The sequence below is a fragment of the Dama dama genome, chromosome 2 (genome assembly GCF_033118175.1).
Source record: "Dama dama isolate Ldn47 chromosome 2, ASM3311817v1, whole genome shotgun sequence".
NCBI classification, from domain to species: domain Eukaryota; kingdom Metazoa; phylum Chordata; class Mammalia; order Artiodactyla; family Cervidae; genus Dama; species Dama dama.
In genome coordinates this window covers 48,501,685-48,519,043 of record NC_083682.1, presented here as the reverse complement: position 1 = coordinate 48,519,043, position 17,359 = coordinate 48,501,685, and the positions used below count along the sequence as shown (strand labels likewise).

At 38.5% G+C, this 17,359-nt stretch overlaps 2 protein-coding genes and 8 non-coding genes across 23 annotated transcripts in view; 9 read left to right on the top strand and 1 right to left on the bottom strand.

The window, feature by feature from the left end:
* The first annotated feature begins 36 nt into the window (after positions 1-36).
* Positions 37-10,735, top strand: TAF1D (TATA-box binding protein associated factor, RNA polymerase I subunit D). 6 transcript variants are annotated; one of them, XR_009689025.1, is made up of 11 exons: positions 37-192; positions 1,386-1,528; positions 2,161-2,545; positions 3,612-3,787; positions 5,034-5,091; positions 5,438-5,611; positions 6,358-6,396; positions 7,990-8,041; positions 8,259-9,013; positions 9,589-9,635; positions 9,917-9,979. XR_009689025.1 is itself a non-coding variant. In XM_061120758.1 (7 exons), the coding sequence occupies exons 2-6, from the start codon at positions 1,470-1,472 to the stop codon at positions 5,579-5,581; spliced, it is 822 nt and encodes a 273-aa protein (XP_060976741.1). In that variant the 5' UTR covers positions 37-192; positions 1,386-1,469; the 3' UTR covers positions 5,582-5,611; positions 6,358-7,983. The 6 variants fall into 6 exon arrangements, 3 of the variants coding, with proteins under 3 accessions (XP_060976741.1, XP_060976723.1, XP_060976753.1); XR_009689026.1 differs by lacking the exon at positions 6,358-6,396; XR_009689028.1 differs by lacking the exons at positions 6,358-6,396; positions 7,990-8,041; positions 8,259-9,013; positions 9,589-9,635; positions 9,917-9,979 and adding exons at positions 10,321-10,356; positions 10,595-10,735.
* LOC133040965 (small nucleolar RNA SNORA40) lies at positions 6,082-6,209 on the top strand. The gene has a single exon (XR_009689086.1). It is a non-coding gene; the product is annotated as a small nucleolar RNA SNORA40 (small nucleolar RNA).
* Positions 7,813-7,943, top strand: LOC133040946 (small nucleolar RNA SNORA18). Its single transcript, XR_009689080.1, has one exon. It is a non-coding gene; the product is annotated as a small nucleolar RNA SNORA18 (small nucleolar RNA).
* Positions 8,093-8,163, top strand: LOC133040975 (small nucleolar RNA SNORD5). Its single transcript, XR_009689087.1, has one exon. It is a non-coding gene; the product is annotated as a small nucleolar RNA SNORD5 (small nucleolar RNA).
* Positions 8,763-8,899, top strand: LOC133040914 (small nucleolar RNA SNORA8). Its single transcript, XR_009689070.1, has one exon. It is a non-coding gene; the product is annotated as a small nucleolar RNA SNORA8 (small nucleolar RNA).
* Positions 9,355-9,487, top strand: LOC133040923 (small nucleolar RNA SNORA1). Its single transcript, XR_009689072.1, has one exon. It is a non-coding gene; the product is annotated as a small nucleolar RNA SNORA1 (small nucleolar RNA).
* Positions 9,707-9,779, top strand: LOC133040909 (small nucleolar RNA Z40). The gene has a single exon (XR_009689069.1). It is a non-coding gene; the product is annotated as a small nucleolar RNA Z40 (small nucleolar RNA).
* On the top strand, positions 10,009-10,131 carry LOC133040941 (small nucleolar RNA SNORA32). Its single transcript, XR_009689075.1, has one exon. It is a non-coding gene; the product is annotated as a small nucleolar RNA SNORA32 (small nucleolar RNA).
* Positions 10,388-10,514, top strand: LOC133040919 (small nucleolar RNA SNORA25). The gene has a single exon (XR_009689071.1). It is a non-coding gene; the product is annotated as a small nucleolar RNA SNORA25 (small nucleolar RNA).
* Positions 10,593-17,359, bottom strand: part of CEP295 (centrosomal protein 295) — a 54,048-nt gene continuing 47,281 nt past the window's right edge. For 6 of the 9 annotated variants that reach the window (XM_061120649.1, XM_061120678.1, XM_061120668.1 and 3 more), the window contains 7 exons: positions 16,278-16,924; positions 15,553-15,693; positions 11,573-11,666; positions 11,319-11,483; positions 11,129-11,228; positions 10,865-10,964; positions 10,593-10,775 (listed from right to left, as the gene is read on the bottom strand). In XM_061120649.1, coding sequence (XP_060976632.1) covers positions 10,737-10,775; positions 10,865-10,964; positions 11,129-11,228; positions 11,319-11,483; positions 11,573-11,666; positions 15,553-15,693; positions 16,278-16,924 — 1,286 coding nt within the window. In that variant the 3' untranslated portion in view covers positions 10,593-10,736. Of the gene's footprint in view, positions 10,776-10,864; positions 10,965-11,128; positions 11,229-11,318; positions 11,484-11,572; positions 11,667-15,552; positions 15,694-16,277; positions 16,925-17,359 lie in introns of those variants that run through there. The other 3 variants (XR_009689022.1, XR_009689023.1, XR_009689024.1) reach the window with 3 other exon arrangements.

Here is a 17,359-nt window from a genome sequence, read left to right as displayed (position 1 = left end):
CCTCCCAGCTCTCCCGCTCATCCCGGAGTCCAGTTGTTATCGCGAGACTTCCGCCCCACTATTAGCTTGGGCGCGCCGCGCGTTCAGCCTTTCCTCCCGCGCGGCGGCGGAGACTGGCTGCTGTTTGCTTTTCGGAGGGCTGTGGTCTGTAGGTTGTTGTCGGCAGCAGGAGCCTGTGTCGAGCCGGCGCAGGTTAGTATACGCCATCCGCCTCTGGAGGGGTCGGAAAGAGGACACGGGCGTCCGGGCCTTGCGGGCGGCGGAGGGGTCGCTCTTGTGGCTTTTTCCGGGCGCGGCGGGGCCGGGCGCAGCCCCGGGAGTTGGGCCCTGATGGCGGGGGGCCCTCGGTGGTTGTGGACTGCGGGCCTAGGGCTGCATTGCGACCGTGGCCCTTGAATGTTACAGTGGAGCATAAATAATGCTCATTCTCTGAATGGCGGTTGCTGACGCCATCCTCGCCCGAGGTGGGCGCCTCCTGGAGACGCTCGCCCCAGGATCGCGCAAGGCGCCGAGGACGAGTTGTTCGCGGTCGCGTGGTACGGTCAGAGTACCCGACTAGGAAGCAGCACTTGCACAGGATTGCTTTCCAGATTCCGGAAAAGACTGTGTTAACTTTAGTTTTGATAATACGCTCAGGTATGCCGTCGCTGTCATTGGATCCACCTTTCGTTTAACTTGTTTTTAAGGGCAGTTACTTCATGGCTTAGATTTTGCAAAGCTTGAGATCTGTGACCTGTTGTTTTCCTGTATTTGAAATACATCGCTCTTAAAATGCTAAAAACTAAGAACAGTGGGAGAATGATGGCACTCTCTATAAGGGAGGGTGAGAAGTAAAAGACATTATCTTTTTAAAAATTTTGCCCAAAATACTGTATCAACGGAAGTGAAAAAAAAGACAACGGACATTGTCCTAGTCTGTAAGCCTTTTATTGAGAATTTGGAGAATTTACAACTTTTAATACCCTAATAGTAAATCTCAGACCAGGAGTTTGGATTGAGGTAGTAAGACCTAATGATTATTTCCCCTGCTATACTGAGGCCACACATAGTAGTTAACTTCCGTTGAACACTGATACTCTTCATTGTACATTACTATGGCTTAGGGTTAAAATTAACATTTTTTCCTGCTGGGAAAGTTCCTTGATACTGTTGGAAATTACCTGCTCTTCTGGAATCTTATTCCATTGTACAGATGAAGTAGGCAAAACAAACAGAACCCGTGAATCAAATCTCTAGGTTTTAGAATTGATCTAAAATTAACAACCAGAAAATATTAAAGGCTTCGTAAGTGATGTGGCCTTAGTTTACATATTACTTACATAACTCACAGCTACATCAATATTTGCATTACTCTTATCACTAACTGTTGGCATTAATTTGTTCAGGGAAACTACACCACATTTACCAGATTTTCACGGTCAGAAATCTATTGAAAGCAAAAGATAATTTGAGAGGGACTTGGATCAAGAATGGATTCTCTTAACTATGCAACGGCATTTGATTCAGCTGTGGAAACTGAGAATCAAAGGTAAGTGCCTTTAAAAAAAAAAAAGCCACCAGATTTTTCCTAGATAAGAGACTGGATGGTAATATTTACTGTATTTGAATTACTGGGAGGGCATAAATCATCAGTAATGAGGGGTGGTAAATGTTATTTTCAAGAATTGGAACAGAAAAGGAAAACTTGGTTTGGATAGGCCTTTGAAGTTTTGAACTATAAGAAGAGGGGTATTAGTGAATCTTGCTTTAAAATCAACTTGTTCTCATTAATTCATGTTAGCAAGGCAGCTGACTTATGTATTATGAAAGGTATCTAGTCTAAATCATTGATCTCACTGGGAAATCACATGAGCATTTCTAGTATATTTACATCAGATACCTCTCTACAAGATACTCTTTGTTTTATTTAGAGGAGGCTTTGTCTTACATAGTTTTATTAGGATCTAGCCGTGAACAGGATGCCTTTATGGAACTTGGATACATGAAGGATCACCATGGGAGTGGCATTATGGCCCACTTTAGCAGTTTTTTAGTACTGAGCCCATCTTTTAAGAAATTATTCTAAGCATGTATTCCTGCTTTGATTTTAAAAAAGTATATTACTGGTAATAAATATTCAGTAATTTGAGAGGGTGCAATTAATCTTTCCCTGTTTTCTAGTGACAACTCTTCCTCTGGTAGCAGCTTATTTAAAACTCAGTATGTTCCTGTTCCACCTAAACAGAAGCAAAGAAACACTATTAGAAAATTCGTTCACATACCCAAAAGTACTCAAGCAACAGAGTCATCTAGTGACTCATCTATAGAGCCAATACCACTGACTTTAAAGGCTATTTTTGAAAGATTCAAAAATAAGAAATGGAAACGGAAAAAGAAGAAATACAAGCCAACGGGAAGATCAGCAGGAAGACCAAAAGGAAGGAGAACCAGGAAATTCTCACAAATTACTGAGAAACAATTTAAAGACAAAAGACCTGGTTTCCCATCTTTAGAATCAGAAAATGGAAGAAAACCATTACCTTGGAGAAAAATTTTAACCTTTGAGGTAATTATTTATATATGCTAATCACAGATTAAATGTGTGAAATGAGTTGTTGGTCACTTTTAGAATTTAGGTAACACCTGGAGCATGCAGTTTGCAACTTTGATAATACTTCTTTATCCTGACTATACTGCCACTTAAATGCCACCTCCATCCTTCAGTTCAAAGTTGACTTGGGCTTCTGGATGTAATCTTTACTAGTATATTGGGTGGATGTATCTGCATGTAAAGTGCTCCAAGGACGTTTTTATACCTTGCTCTTACCCAAACAGGTTTTAAACATCATTCCTAAAACTCAAGTAATGCCTAGCTGTTTTACTATAACGTAAGTCAAACCCACACCTGACTTTCGTATTCAGTGGCTTTAGTAGATGTCATTTCTGACAGAATCACCTGACAGATCAGCCAGTTCATAGCAGTAGACACAAATATTTGAATTTTAAGTGACTGCATGATTTGTAGACACTTGTTCTAAAATCTGATTTATTGGAAAGGATTAGTAATTATTAACCTTTTATGTTTAAAAGTGACTAAAACAGACATTTCAATTTGCATTAAAAAAGTCTTTAGAAGTCTTTAGTATCAGAAAATGGAAGAAAACCATTACCTTGGAGAAAAATTTTAACCTTTGAGGTAATTATTTATATATGCTTATACACAGCTTAAATGTGTGAAATGAGTTGTTAGTCACTTTTAGAATTTAGGTAACACCTGGAGCATGCAATTTGCAACTTTGATAATATTTCTTTATCCTGACTATACTGCCACTTAAATGCCACCTCCATCCTTCAGTTCAAAGTAGTACTTGGGCTTGTATGTATATGGTCAACAAAGTTGACCATATATAAGATTTATGCTTGTTGTGCTTGTTTTTCTTGGTGTACCAACTTTGGTAACTCGGTAGAACAGTGAATTCTTTATCTAAGCAGTGTTGGATAGAGCTGATTGCCATATGGCAGAGTTACAGCTTCCTTGTTATTTTAGAACATAAGCATCTATCTGCTAAGCTGTGGCAGAAAAAAATTTTTTTCCAAGTCCGTGACTTACAACAGGATGTTCTGGTATATAGCAAGCAGTGGCAAGAGGATTTTTTAACTACCTTGAAAAACTGAAGTATGAATACTACCTCAAGGAATCCTTGAAGCAGATGAATGTTGCTGAAGATTTAGAAAAAGAAGACCTTGATAGTCGAAGATACAGATACTTGGATGATGATGGATCTCTCTCTCCTATTGAAGAGTCAGCGTAAGTTCAGACATTGGAACAATTTTGAACATTGTTGGGCTTTTAAATTTTAATGTTGCTCCACATTATATCAGTTTGTTTCGATTTTGACTTAATAGTTTAAATGTTTAAAATTCATATTAAATGTTCAGTTCAGTCGCTCAGTCATGTCTGACTCTTTGGGACTTCACCGACTGCAGCATGCCAGGCTTCCCTGTCCATCACCAGCTCCCAGAGCTTGCTCAAACTAATGTCCATCTAGTCGATGATGCCATCCAACCATCTCACCCTCTTGCCTTCAGTCTTTCCCAGCATCAGGGTCTTCTCCAAGGAGTTGGTTCTTTACATCAGGTTGCCAAAGTATTGGAGTTTCAGCTTGAGCATTGGTCATTCCAAGGAATATTCAGGACTGATTTCCTTCAGGATTGACTGGTTGGATCTCCCTGCAGTCTAAGGGACTCTGAAGAGTCTTCTCCAACACCACAGTTCAAAACCATCAATTCTTCAGTGCTCAGCTTTCTTTATGGTCACTCACATCCATACATGACTACTGGAAAAACCATAGCTTTGACTAGATGAACCTTTATCGACAAAGTAACATCTCTGCTTTTTAATATGCTGTCTAGGTTGGTCATGGCTTTTCTTCCAAGGAGCAAGCATCTATTAATTTTATGGCTGCAGTCATCATCTGCAGTCATTTTGGAGCCCAAGAAAAGTCTGTCCCTGTTTCCATTGTTTCCCCATCTACTTGCCCTGAAGTGATGGGACCAGATGCCATGATCTTAGTTTTCTGAATGTTGAGTTTTAAGCCAACTTTTCCACTCTCCTCTTTCACTTTCATCAAGAGGCTCTTTAGTTCTTCGCTTTCTGCCATAAGGGTGGTGCCATGTGCATATCTGAGGTTAATGATATTTATCTCCTGGTAATCTTGATTCTAGCTTATGCTTCATCCAGCCTGGCATTTCTCATGATGCACTCTGCATATAAGTTAAATAAGCAGGGCGACAATATACAGCCTTGACGCACTCCTTTCCCAATTTGGAACCAGTCTTGTTCCGTGTCCAGTTCTAACTGTTGCTTCATGACCTGCATACAGATTTCTCAGGAGAAATTCATTAATTAATAATTAAGGATTAAATGTTACTTAATACTAAATATTCATACTTAATATTCAATAGTGATATAACTGGTATTGCTGCTTCAGTTGTATGTCATAACAGTATGCTATGAATTTACTGTCATCTGAGTAATGTTTTTAATATTACAGAGCAGAGGAGGAGATTGCAGCAAACCTTGAACATGATGAATGTGATATTAAGTTGGTGGTAAGTGACATTTTTATTCCATTTCGTTTTGGGAGGGCAGGAGTTGACAAAGGGAGATTTTTATCCTGTAGTGTTACTATCAAATTTTAGAAAGGCTCAATGCCCTTGGTGCAAGAATGTGAGGATAAAAGTGAGAATTTTATAGATAATTGAGAACATCAATTAGCAGTACTATGTCAATACAAGTGTCAATAGTATTGTAAATTTTAATGTGTTTTATTGTTACTAGGATATCAAATGAGAAAAAATCCAAATGTAATTTTCAGGTTATTTTAAGTAACTTAGTTGTATGTAATTACTAGTGCAGTAAAATTGGTTATATGTCTTACCAATACTTCCTATGCAGGAGAATAGTTACTTCATAATAAGTTCTGAATTTCCAAAGAAGAAGAATGTATATTTGGATCAAGAGCAATATACTGAAGAAACTGCTTTGCTTAAAAAGAGAACATCAAAATCTAAACACTGGACAGAGGACAAAATGGGCTGAAGAGAGATAGGATTATAAATACCAGACAAGGTAAACAGAATAAAAGTGAAGATGATAAGTATGAATGTATATGCCAGCCTTAGAAAAAACCACTCTGTAAGAAAATAAAGAATACTTAAAACAGATTTGTGAAACTCCTGAAGTAGTAATTATAATAAAAATTATGTAGAAAAAAATTGAGGCTGTTAACAGCAGAGATTGACTTGACAAATAATAAAAGTCATTCTGTTTTTGCCTATGATGGTTTATTTCTAGGTAAGAGAACTTAAAGGTACCATTTGAGCACTGAATCAAGTAACAGATTGTAATCTTGAAAAGTCTGCATAGTGATTTTTTTTTCCTCAGCTACCCTCCTTACGGTACCTACAACTTCCTGTTTTTGTTTTACTTAGACAAGTTTAGTGTGAAATGCTGAGTACTGTAATAACTTAATTTTCCCTTCCTAACTACCTGTATTTCAATATCATTTCATCACCACTGTATATAATACATTTTACAGTAGCACTTGTGTTTGTTTTTGTTTAATTTGTGGACAAAGACTTAACAGACAAGTGCAAAAGTAAGTCCTCTTTTGCAACCCACAACTCATTGTTCAGTATGAGTTTTGATACAGATAAGAAGGAACATGATCCATAAAATGGGTGTGTATTGATGAGCATAAAGATTGCTTCCAGGGCTATAAAGTTAAATAAGCTTTTAAATTACCAGCTGTATTGATCCTAGTACTCAGTTTTAATGTTGACATAAAACAAACGAAGATGGGCTCCTCTTTTTAGGCTTTTATCTTCGGAATACAGTGTCTGGATTTTCCAAAGGTATGTCTAACGCTTTAGGTGAGTTTGGTTCAGATTTGTGTAAATATGATACATTGTCAGAATTTCTCCAGAGTTTTAATTTTTGAAAGGCATTTTTGCCAACTTTAAATTTCTATTCATTATGTAATTTCAGAAAATGAATCTCAGGATTGGCATGTTTTATAGCGACATTGTGCCAGCTTTACTTTGCTTGCAGGAAAGGGTCCTAGAACTATAAGCTATCAGAATCTTGGCTATCCCCTCTTGAAGCATATGTATTTTTAATCTGCTAACACCCTCTATATAATTTATTTTAAAATTTATTGAAGTATAGTTGATTTACAGTGCTAATTTCTGCTGTACAACAAAGTGACTCAGTTATATGATTTTTATTTTTGTTCTTTTTTCTTTATGATCTATCACAGAATATTAATTCCCTGTGCTATATATAGTAAGCACTTGTTTATCTTATGAATTTGTATCTGCTAATCCCAAGTTCCCAGTCCATGGCTCCCCCACACCGCCATCTCCTGTCCAACCACAAGTCCATATCTGATTCCACATATAAATGATACCTATTTCTGACTTAGTTTGCTTTGTATATCACTAGGTCCATCCATGTTGCTGCAAATGGCATCATTTTCATATTAATGGCTGAGTTAATATACACACCCCTCCCACACATCTTTATCAGTTCACCTCTCAGTGGACATTTTTGTTGGTTCCATATCTTGGAACAGTGCTGTAGTGAACACAGGTGCCTGTATCCTTTCTAACCATATTTTTCTTTGCGTGGGATTGCTCATCATATGGTAGCTCTACTGTTTTCTGTAGTGGCAGTACCAATTTACATTCCCACCAACAATGTAGGAGAAGGTTCCTTTTTTTTTCTCCAACACTCTGGCATTTATTATTTGTAGACTTAAAACGATGGCCATTCTGACCAATGTGAGATGGTACTTGATTATAGTTTTGATTTGCATTTCTCTAATAGTGATGTTGAACATAGAGAGTCTTAACCAGTAAACCACCAGGGATGCATCCCACAATTAAGGGATGCATATACTAAAATGAAGTAGAAAATTTAATAGTGCAATGCTAGAAATGACTACACAGGACATATAATCATAAATCTGAATGATGCCAGTTATCAATGAGAATATTTTGTATTATAGTTCTCAATTTAAAGCCAAAAATTCATTTAAATAGTTTTGCAGTAATGTGGGCACTGCAAGGTTAAACACATTGTAGTAATAAAGTTCTTAATAATCAAGCTTAAATTTACATTATGCAATTTTTTGGTTTACCTGTAATAGCTACTTGGTACTTCATACTACCTTTCCTAAGCATTGATTTAAAGCTACATATCATGTGATTAATTCATGGTATTCTTTAAATTACTTAATTTAAAATTAATTAAACAATGATTAAGCAACAGTTGAGGTCTATCCCGATGGGGCTTTTTCTGTAAACCTACGTCGTTGGAAACGCCTCATAGAGTAACTGTGTAGTTTCCTTTACTCACAGAACTACCTGTTAGATCTGTGGGAAAGAACTACAAGACATAGCTGCCTATTAAACTATGAAAAACCTAACAATTTTTTTTTATCTTAGGTATTGGCATATCCCAATGATCTCTGTCAAGTTCTAGGGTGTGATAACATAGGTAAGTTTTTAGTTAGTGACTATAATTTGGGGGGGGGGGGTTACCATTCCAGTTCAGATGATGAATTTAATGTTCAACTGCTGAATGATACAGATATGAATTAAAACTTAATTCTGATAGAGCTGAGTATAACAAAATATTTAAATAAGCATATATTTAGGTTTTTGTTTTTTAATCATGAGTAAGTAACCCATAATCTTTTATTTGGTATCTGTAGGAATTAATATCATTTGAACTTGATAAGCTTTTAGAGGTAAGTAGAATATAATTTCTATTCAAATAGGATTCAGAAGTTCTGAAAACAATGTAAATTTTGAGTATGGCATTCCATTACTATTGTGACTGCTAGTTATTTAGGTGTAAAACAGAGTAATCAAGATTTGTTGTAATATTTGTACTTACAGAATTGGAAAAAAATGAAGACACAGCATGTGTAGGGCATGGAAATGCCCTGGTCGCTTGCACATTTTATTCAACTAGCATGTAAATATCAAGTATGATTGAATAGTTTCCTATGTAAGTTTTATAGGTATAGAGAGGGTAAAAAGGTAATACTAAGTTTATAGTTTAAGATAAGAGTTAATGTAGTTGCCTTGCTGGAATGACAAATAGGAAAAAATTATTTTACATGTTAAAAAATTTTAGAGGTGTGTGTGGAAGTAAATTTCTCAGAGAATATCATTACAGAATGAGGTTGGGATGGTTCCAGTTCAATCGTAACTGCACTGCATGGTATCTGCATTCAGCAGTTTGTTCCTGCTGGCTGTTCAAAAGACAGTGCGATATAAATTCAGTATCTGGCATCGTTGGTTTTTTTGCTTTGTGCATGTCAGACCTGGTATTTCTACTGATACAGTATCCTTTTTGTTTCTTATACTGTTCAGTTTGACATAATCTTCAATAGTAACTAATACTTTTTTTTTCTGTGGTTGTCATGAAGAACTAGACATCCCATCTCCTGACCCTAAACAGGTATTTTGCTTTTCACTTTCTGTTGCTTTTAGCAGCTTTCCTTTACTGATAGCATGCTTAGCAAAACAGTGGAACTTCTATATGAGTGCTACTGCTGCTGCTAAGTCGCATCAGTCATGTCCGACTGTGCGACCCCATAGACGGCAGCCCACCAGGCTCCCCCGTCCCTGGGATTCTCCAGGCAAGAACACTGGAGTGGGTTGCCATTTTCTTCTCCAATGCATGAAAGTGAAAAGTGTGCTCAGTTGTGTCCAACTCTTAGCAACCCCATGGACTGGAGCTGTACAGGTGCAGAAGAAGTCTTTCGCACATTCTCTTAAGCTTGGGAAACTTACTTATAAAGCCTCATTCTACTGAAAATGGGCACTTGTTCATGGTGTCCATAAACTGATAATGTGGCTACATTGAGAACACAGGTTTTGCTTCCATCCCTGTAGTTTTATTGCAGTGGTGACAATGAGACCTGTAACATTTTTTGCTAGGCTCGTGAGTAAAAACTGGATATAATATGGCTTTTCAATATTAGGAAAGATGAAGGAATAAACACCAATGTACTTGCTATATTTAACTTCTAGGAACCTATAGTGAACTGCTTGAGGAAATTAGATCTTAAAGATTACAGGTAAGATTTTCATTTTTCCCCCCTTGTATTTAATGGAAAAAACTAGACGTTTAGTTTTCTGTTTTTTTCAGTGATGTTATGATGATGGGCAAATTGTTCAACTGCTCTGAATAGGCTGAGTGAAAATAGCCTTTCTGAACATCCATATTAAAACTATATTTTAAAAACACGAAAGCTCTAATATTAAAGTTGCCTGAAGACATGTATGTTTTGCAACAAAGCTTAGGGATGAATGAAAATGGAACCGAATCAATCCCAGTTATTAAAATCCTTTTCTGTAGGTGGCAAACTTTGAAGTGCACTCCACTGAAGATCAGAGAGGCCCAACTAAAACAGCTGTGGCAAGTAATTTTTTGTATCTGTCAGGTTTTGATGGTCATTACCAAGGCTTTTAGAATGCAGTTTCTCATTTGCTGTGGACATGACCGTAAAACAAAATCCCAACTAGGTTTTTCTTCCTGCTACTTTGTTAGCATTCAGCCTGTTGGGAACATTTTATTAGCTTTAATTAACACTTGTGAAGGTTAGCACTGTTCTAGTACCCAGACATTGGTAGCCTATGTCTAGCATGGAACAGTCTATGCCTAGATTTCTGGAGTTGTTTTCTAGTTGACTGGGGTAGCTGGCTTCAGAACTTTATGTGAGCATCTCTGAAAATGAAACCTTTAATATTTCTGTTATACAGGCATCACAGCTGTGCATTGAGCAGAACTTTTTGTAGGTATGTACACATTAGAGAAAATAATTTTTGTAGGTCATTTCAAAGAGGGCTGATGGGACCAAATCCTAGAGCCCTTAACGCTGTGACCAAAGATTGAATTCTCCATTGGATATAATAGTCACTCGATAGTGCTGTGTTTTCCTGATGGAGATACAAGCCACTTATATCCATGACTGGTGATGTGGGAAAGTAAAATGTAAATGTCTTCCAAATTTAACCAAATTTAACTCTTCTTCAGGGCTGCCTTGAAGAGGACAACTTTGGAGGAACTACGGTGACTGGCAGTGGAAAGAATCAGGATGTGTGAAAATGCTTAAAAATTTATTGACTTACATAACTTTGCCTATGTTATGAATAAAAAGAAACCTTTGTGCAGAAAGTCAGCATGTATTTCTGGCTCGAAGCTTCTCTAACGTTTTCTGTGGAGGAAATAATATCAGTTATTAATATTAGGCTCTGATGTGCCTTAGACATGAAAAGTTGGGGGTATGTATGGGATGCTGCTTACCTTATGAAATTCTTTTGTCCTTGCTTTGCTTTGGGCATGTATATCTTGCTTTGCTTTCTCTTCTTTCTGCTTTTTCATTTCAGCTAATTGAAGGTATAATCTATAGGAAATTTGTATGGAATTAAAGACAGACACTTCAGGTATGTGTTTAGTCACTAAACTTGCATCTGACTATGCAACCCCATGAACTATAGCCAAGGGATTTCCCATGGAGTGGGTTGCCATTCCTTTGTCCATCAGATATATATAAATCCATATACATACCCTAGTGGCCTTTGGTGCATATGGAGTTGTGCAGTCTTTTTATCTTCAGGAAGAGACACCTTAACTTTACTCATACCCTTTAGGTGACTTACAAATGAACCTGAGTGGAGAACAAGCCACTGAGTAAAATATGTAATGCCACTGAGTAAAACCACTAAGTAAATACATAGTTCACTTTGATAACAGATACCTGTAGTTTTCTCCGTTATTGTTTTGGTTTGAGAATTTCCAGAGGTGTGAACTTTATCCTTTATCTCTTTCTGTCTCTGTGAGGATCTCTCTATAAATGCCTTTTTTCTTTTTATGAATGCTTCTTGTAAGCTCTCTGTTGCAGCTGTACACCTTGAAAAGGTTTCTGTTTAAAAGTTTTTTTTAAATTATGTATGTCAGCAGTATACAAATTCAGGTTCAATGGGTGTGGGTTCACCAATCTGATGCACATACCTGCACACACAGTTGGTTTCTCCAGTGGATGTTCTGACATAGCTGGATAATCTGAGTTTTCTGTTTCTGACACAAGAGGCAGAAATTCACTCACCTAATTGCAAGAAAGTCATAGAAGACTTTACCACTTCAGAGAAGACTTTTACAGACTTAAAGGCTCTAAACTTAAACCCTAGTTCTTTTGGAACTGCCTTTCAGAAAATTCAGTTAATTCAAAAATAACTTTAAGACTGAATTTTCTAGAAAGGATGAGTCAAGCAAGAACTGAAAAATGTAAAGGAAAACTTACAAAGCAAGAGCACTTAGTTAGTGGCTGGATCCATTGACCACAGCCTTGTGAATGAAAGGCTCAATGAAACTGAGCCATGCCCTCTAAGGCCACCCAAGATGGACAGGTCATGGTGGAGAGTTCTGAGAGACCGTGGTCCACTGGAGAAGCTTAAACAGTATGAAAAGGCAAAACAATACAACACTGAAAGATGGAACTCCTCAGGTCAACAGAAGAGGAAGGAGCCAAAGTGAAAACAATGGTAGGATGTGGCTGGTGATAGTCCAATACTGCATAGGAACCTGGAATGTTAGGTCATGAATCAAGACAAATTGAAAGTGAAAGTGGCAAGAGTGAACATCAACATTTTAGCAATCTAAATGGGTTAAAATGGACTGGAATGAGTAAATTTAACTCAGATGACCATTTTATCAACTACTGTGGGCAAGAATCCCTTAGAAGAAGCCCTCATAGTCAACAAGAGTCCAAAATGCAGTATTTGAGTGCAATCTCAAACAACAGAAGCATCTTTACTTGTTTCCAAAGGAAATCATTGACTTACCACAGTAATCCAAGTCTATGCTCCAACCAATAATGCCGAAGAAGCTGAAGTTGAACGGTTCTATGACGACCTACAAGACCTTCTAGAACTAACACCCCAAAAAGATGTCCTTTTCATCATAGGGGACTGGAATGCAAAAGTAGGAAGTCAAGAGATACCTGAAGTAATGGGCAAGTTTCACTTTGGAGTACCAGCAGCAGGGCAAAGCCTAACATTTTTGTTAAGAGTGCACAGCAAGCTTCCCTCATAGCTCCTGCAGTGCAGGAGACCTGGGTTCAATTCCTGGGTTGGGAAGATCCTCTTCAAGAAGGAAATGGCAATCCACTCCAGTATTCTTGCCTGGAGAATCCCATGGATAGAGGGGCATGGCAGGCTATGGGGTTGCCAGAGGTAACTACACCACCACCACCACACAGCAAACACTCTTCAACCCTAACCCTACACAGGAGATGACTCTACACATGGACATGACCAGATGGTCAATAACAAAATCAGACTGATATCCATCTTCAGCTTCAAAGAATATACAGTCAGCAAAAACAAGACAGGAGCTGACTGTAGCTCAGATCATGAACTCCTTATTGCCAAATTCAGACTTAAATTGAAGTAAGTAGGAAAATCACTAGAACCCACTAAATCAAATCCCTTAATGATTATACAGTGGAAGTGACAAATGGATTCAAGGGATTAGATCTGATAGTGCCTTACAGAGAGAGAAGAGAAAGGCAAAGGAAAAAAGGAAAGATACACTCATCTGAATGCAGAATTCCAAAGAATAGCAAGGAGAGGTAAAGCCTTCCTAACAGATCAATGCAAAGAAACAGACGAAAACAATAGAATGGAAAAGAGCTCTTCAAGAAGATTAGAGCTACCAAGGGAACATTTCATGCAAAGACGGGCACAATACAGGACAGAAAACAGTATGGACCTAATAGAAGCAGAAGATATTAAGAAGAGGTGGCAAGAATACACAGAAGAACTGTACAGAAAAGATCTTCATGACCCAGATAATCACAATGGTGTGATCACTCACCTACAGGTGATCACTCACCTACTCTGGAGTAGTGATCACAATGGTGTGATCACTCACCTACTCTGGAGTGCAACGTCAAGTGAGTCTTGGGGAGCATCACAAACAAAGCTAGTGGAGGTGATGGAATTCCAGTTTGAGCTATTTCAAATCCTAAAACATGCTCTTAACTGCTGCACTCAATATGCCAGCAAATTTGGAAAACTCAGCAGTGGACACAGGACTGGAAACAGTAAATTTTCATTCCAATCCCAAAGAAAGCCAATGCCAAAGAATGTTCAAACTACAGCACAATTGTACTCATCCATGCTAGCAAAGTAACGTGAAGTTGCTCAGTCTTTGCGACCCCATGGACCATCTACGCCAACAGTTAAGTCTAATGCTAGCAAAGTAATGCTCAAAATTCTCCAAGCAAGGCTTCAGCAGTACACGAACAGAGAACTGCCAGATGTTTAAGCTGGATTTAGAAAAGGCAGAGGTGCCAGAGGTAGAATTGCCAACATCCACTGGAGAAGGAAATGGCAACCCACTCCGATATTCTTGCCTAGAAAATTCCATGGACAGAGGAGCCTGACGGGCTGCAGTTCATGGGGTCGCAAAGAATTGGACATGACTGAGGCACTTCACTGGGTCATAGAAGAAACGAGAGTTCCAGAAAAATATCTGCTTTATCGACTATGCCAAAGCCTTTGACTCTGTGGATCACAACAAACTTGTGTACAGTTCTTCAAGAGATGGGAATACCACACCACCTAATATTCCTCCTGGAAATCAAGTTAGAACTGGACATGGAACAATGGACTGGTTCCACATTGGGAAAGGAGTAAGTCAAGGCTGTACATTGTTACCCTGCTTATTTAACTTATATGCAGAGTACATCATCCGAAATGCCAGTCTAGATGAAGCATAAGATGGAATCAAGATTGCCGGGAGAAATATCAGTAACTTCAGATGTGCAGATGACACCACCCTTATGGCAGAAAGTGAAGAGGATATGAAGAGCTGCTTGATGAAGGTGAAAGAGGAGAGTGAAAAAGCTTTTAAAACTAAACATTCAAAAAACAAAGATCATGGCATCCAGTCCCATCACTTAATGGGAAATAGATGGGGAAACAATGGAAACAGACTTGATTTTCTTGGGCTCCAAAATCCCTGTGGATGTTAACTGCAGCCATGAAATTAAGACGCTTGCTCCTTGGAAGAAAAGCTATGACCAATCTAGACAGCATACTAAAAAGCAGAGACATTATTTTGCTGACAAAGGTCTGTCTAGTCAAAGCTATGGTTTTTCCGGTAATGTATGGATGTGAGAGTTGGACTATAAAGAAAGCTGAAGAATTGATGCTTTTGTACTGTGGTGTTGGAGAAGACTCTTGAGAGTCCCTTGGACTGCAAGGAGATTCAACCAGTCCATCCTAAAGGACATCAGTCCTGAATATTCATTGGAAGGACTGATGCTGAAGCTTCACTACTTTGGCCACCTGATGCAAAGAAGAGACTCGCTGGAAAAGACTGATGCTGATGCTGGGAAAGACTGAAGGCTGGAGAAGGGGATGATTGAGGACAAGTTGGTTTTATGGCATCACCAACTCAATGGGCATGAGTTTGAGCATGCTCCAGGAGTTGGTGATGGACAAGGAAGCCTGGCGTGCTGCAGTCCATGGGGTCACAAAGAGTCAGACGTGACTGAGTGACTAAACTGAATAGCACTTTGTTAGCACTGTTTTGTGCCATGTAATTGTGCTTCCCTGATAGCTCAGCTGGTGAAGAATCTGCCTGCAATGCAGGAGACTCTGGTTCGATTCCTGGGTTAGGAAGTTTATGTGGAGATGGGACAGGCTATCCACTCCAGTATTCTTGCCTGGACAGAAGAGTCTGTCCTCAAGGACAGAGGAGCCTGGCGGGAGTCGCTCAGAGGCAGACATGACTGAAGGACTAAGCACCAGCAGCAGTAGCCCTATCAGCTTACCCACTGTCAGTTTCCTACTATCAGCACATTCAGACAGTGATACTGTAAGAAGAAATGCCATGTACAAATCAAAGTAAAAATACCCTTATCCCCTACATTTCAACAATGGGTTGCTATATAATTGACGTTTATTGAGAACTGTGAAATTTACCTGAAAACAGCTCTTTGCCTCATTTTCTCTCTTTTCTTCTAGGGTTAAGTTTGCAAAATCCATTTCAGCAATACTGATATCACTGGTGCTTGTCAATGTAAGTTCTGGTTCTTCCATTATACCATGGCCAGATTCTGTTTCCTGTTTAACAAAAGGGAAACCACATTCAACTACGGACACCAGAGAAGGTCTACTCCATATATTATAAAGCCAAATACTTACAGGACTAGGTGGCCAGAGTGAGCAGGGGCTGTACAGAATCAGAGTTTGCATCCTATCTAAATGGAGTGGTGGCTGGCTACTGGGCTGCAGCCAAATACTGCTGCTAGAGCACCCTTTGTAAGGGAACAGCCTTTAAATACTCAACAAGAATACAAGAAGATCCAAAAGGTGACCAAAACACCTTATTTTCTGCTTATCTGTGGCAGGACAAACAGTACTAGAAGGTAAAAGCTATGTTCAAGTGACTGCTGAAGCATAGGCTTAGCTATCATTCTTCAGGTAAGCTGGAGAAGAGAAATGTAAATTGGAAAGAAAGAAATGTAAAATTCAGAGGGAGGTCAAATTGAAAAATCTGTCATTTCTACATTTCACTGGAGATTTCCAATGATTATGAGACTCTCAGATAGGAATGTGAACAAGGAGCTTTGTTGCATGTCCTGCAGTTTTGTTTTCAAAGTCTTTCCTGAAAATGTATTCAGGTGTACAGCACAGATTTCACTTACCCAGACTGGAATAGATCTCTGTAATGAAAATGATCCAGAATTTACAAAGAGCTCTGATTGTGCAAGTTGAGATGGGTTTCCTATGATTGTTGGAATTCCTGCCATAGTTGAATCCTGAAGACATTTTTCATTCTGAACAGTGAGTGAATATGGTATCTGAATTGAAGTTCCCATCTCTACTGTCCTTACACATAAATGAGAGTCAATTTCCTCTATGTGTGGATTTAAATCACAGGTTTCTTTTTTATCAGCAGTGAATCCTTGACCTTGTAACACTGTATCAAGTCTTTCTGATAGGTTTTCAAAGCCCAGTCTGTCTTTTCTGCCTTCTGGTTGGTCTTTTATTGACCACTCACTAGAGGTAGAACCACATGGAGTGATATGCTGTAGATTTAACTGATGAAATACATTAGCCTCACCAGATGAATTGAAGACCAAACTTTGCAAATTTCCTACTGAGAGCTGGAAATGAACACTTTTTTGCTGATTTTGTAACAGTTCATTTTGTTCAGAGGAACAGTTCTGATTTTCCACACCTTGGGAAGAAGCTCTCGCTTCAATGCTAAAAATGCTTGGTAGATCGGCATGCTGGCTCCCTTCCTGTGAAGAATATTCTGGTCGAAGTTGTTGAAAAGATTGTTCAGACCCTGTAAGAGATCAGCTGATCATAATTAGGTGTTGTAAAACTTGGATATAATCTCTAACAATTTCTGAGAAAATTATAAATAAAGGCCAGGTTACTTATAAAGTTCAGGAACAAAAACTGATGTACACAAACAAGAATAGGAAGCTAAAGGACGGTCACAGTGATTTTCAAATAATTACTGCTCACACCATGGATTTTCTCCTATAATATTTAATAAAGGAAATACAGCTATTAGACCACAATGAGGACGTATCCCCCTATAACAGAATATTGACTTTATAAATGTCTCACAGATGGGTATGTTGTGATGTGTGCATATACATATATATACATAATTTGTATAACTTTTAACTGTAAGAGCTGAGGTAGGGAAGCTGAACAAGAGGCAGCACTTACTACCCTCAAAAGGAATAAGGGTATGAGTGGAGACAAACCA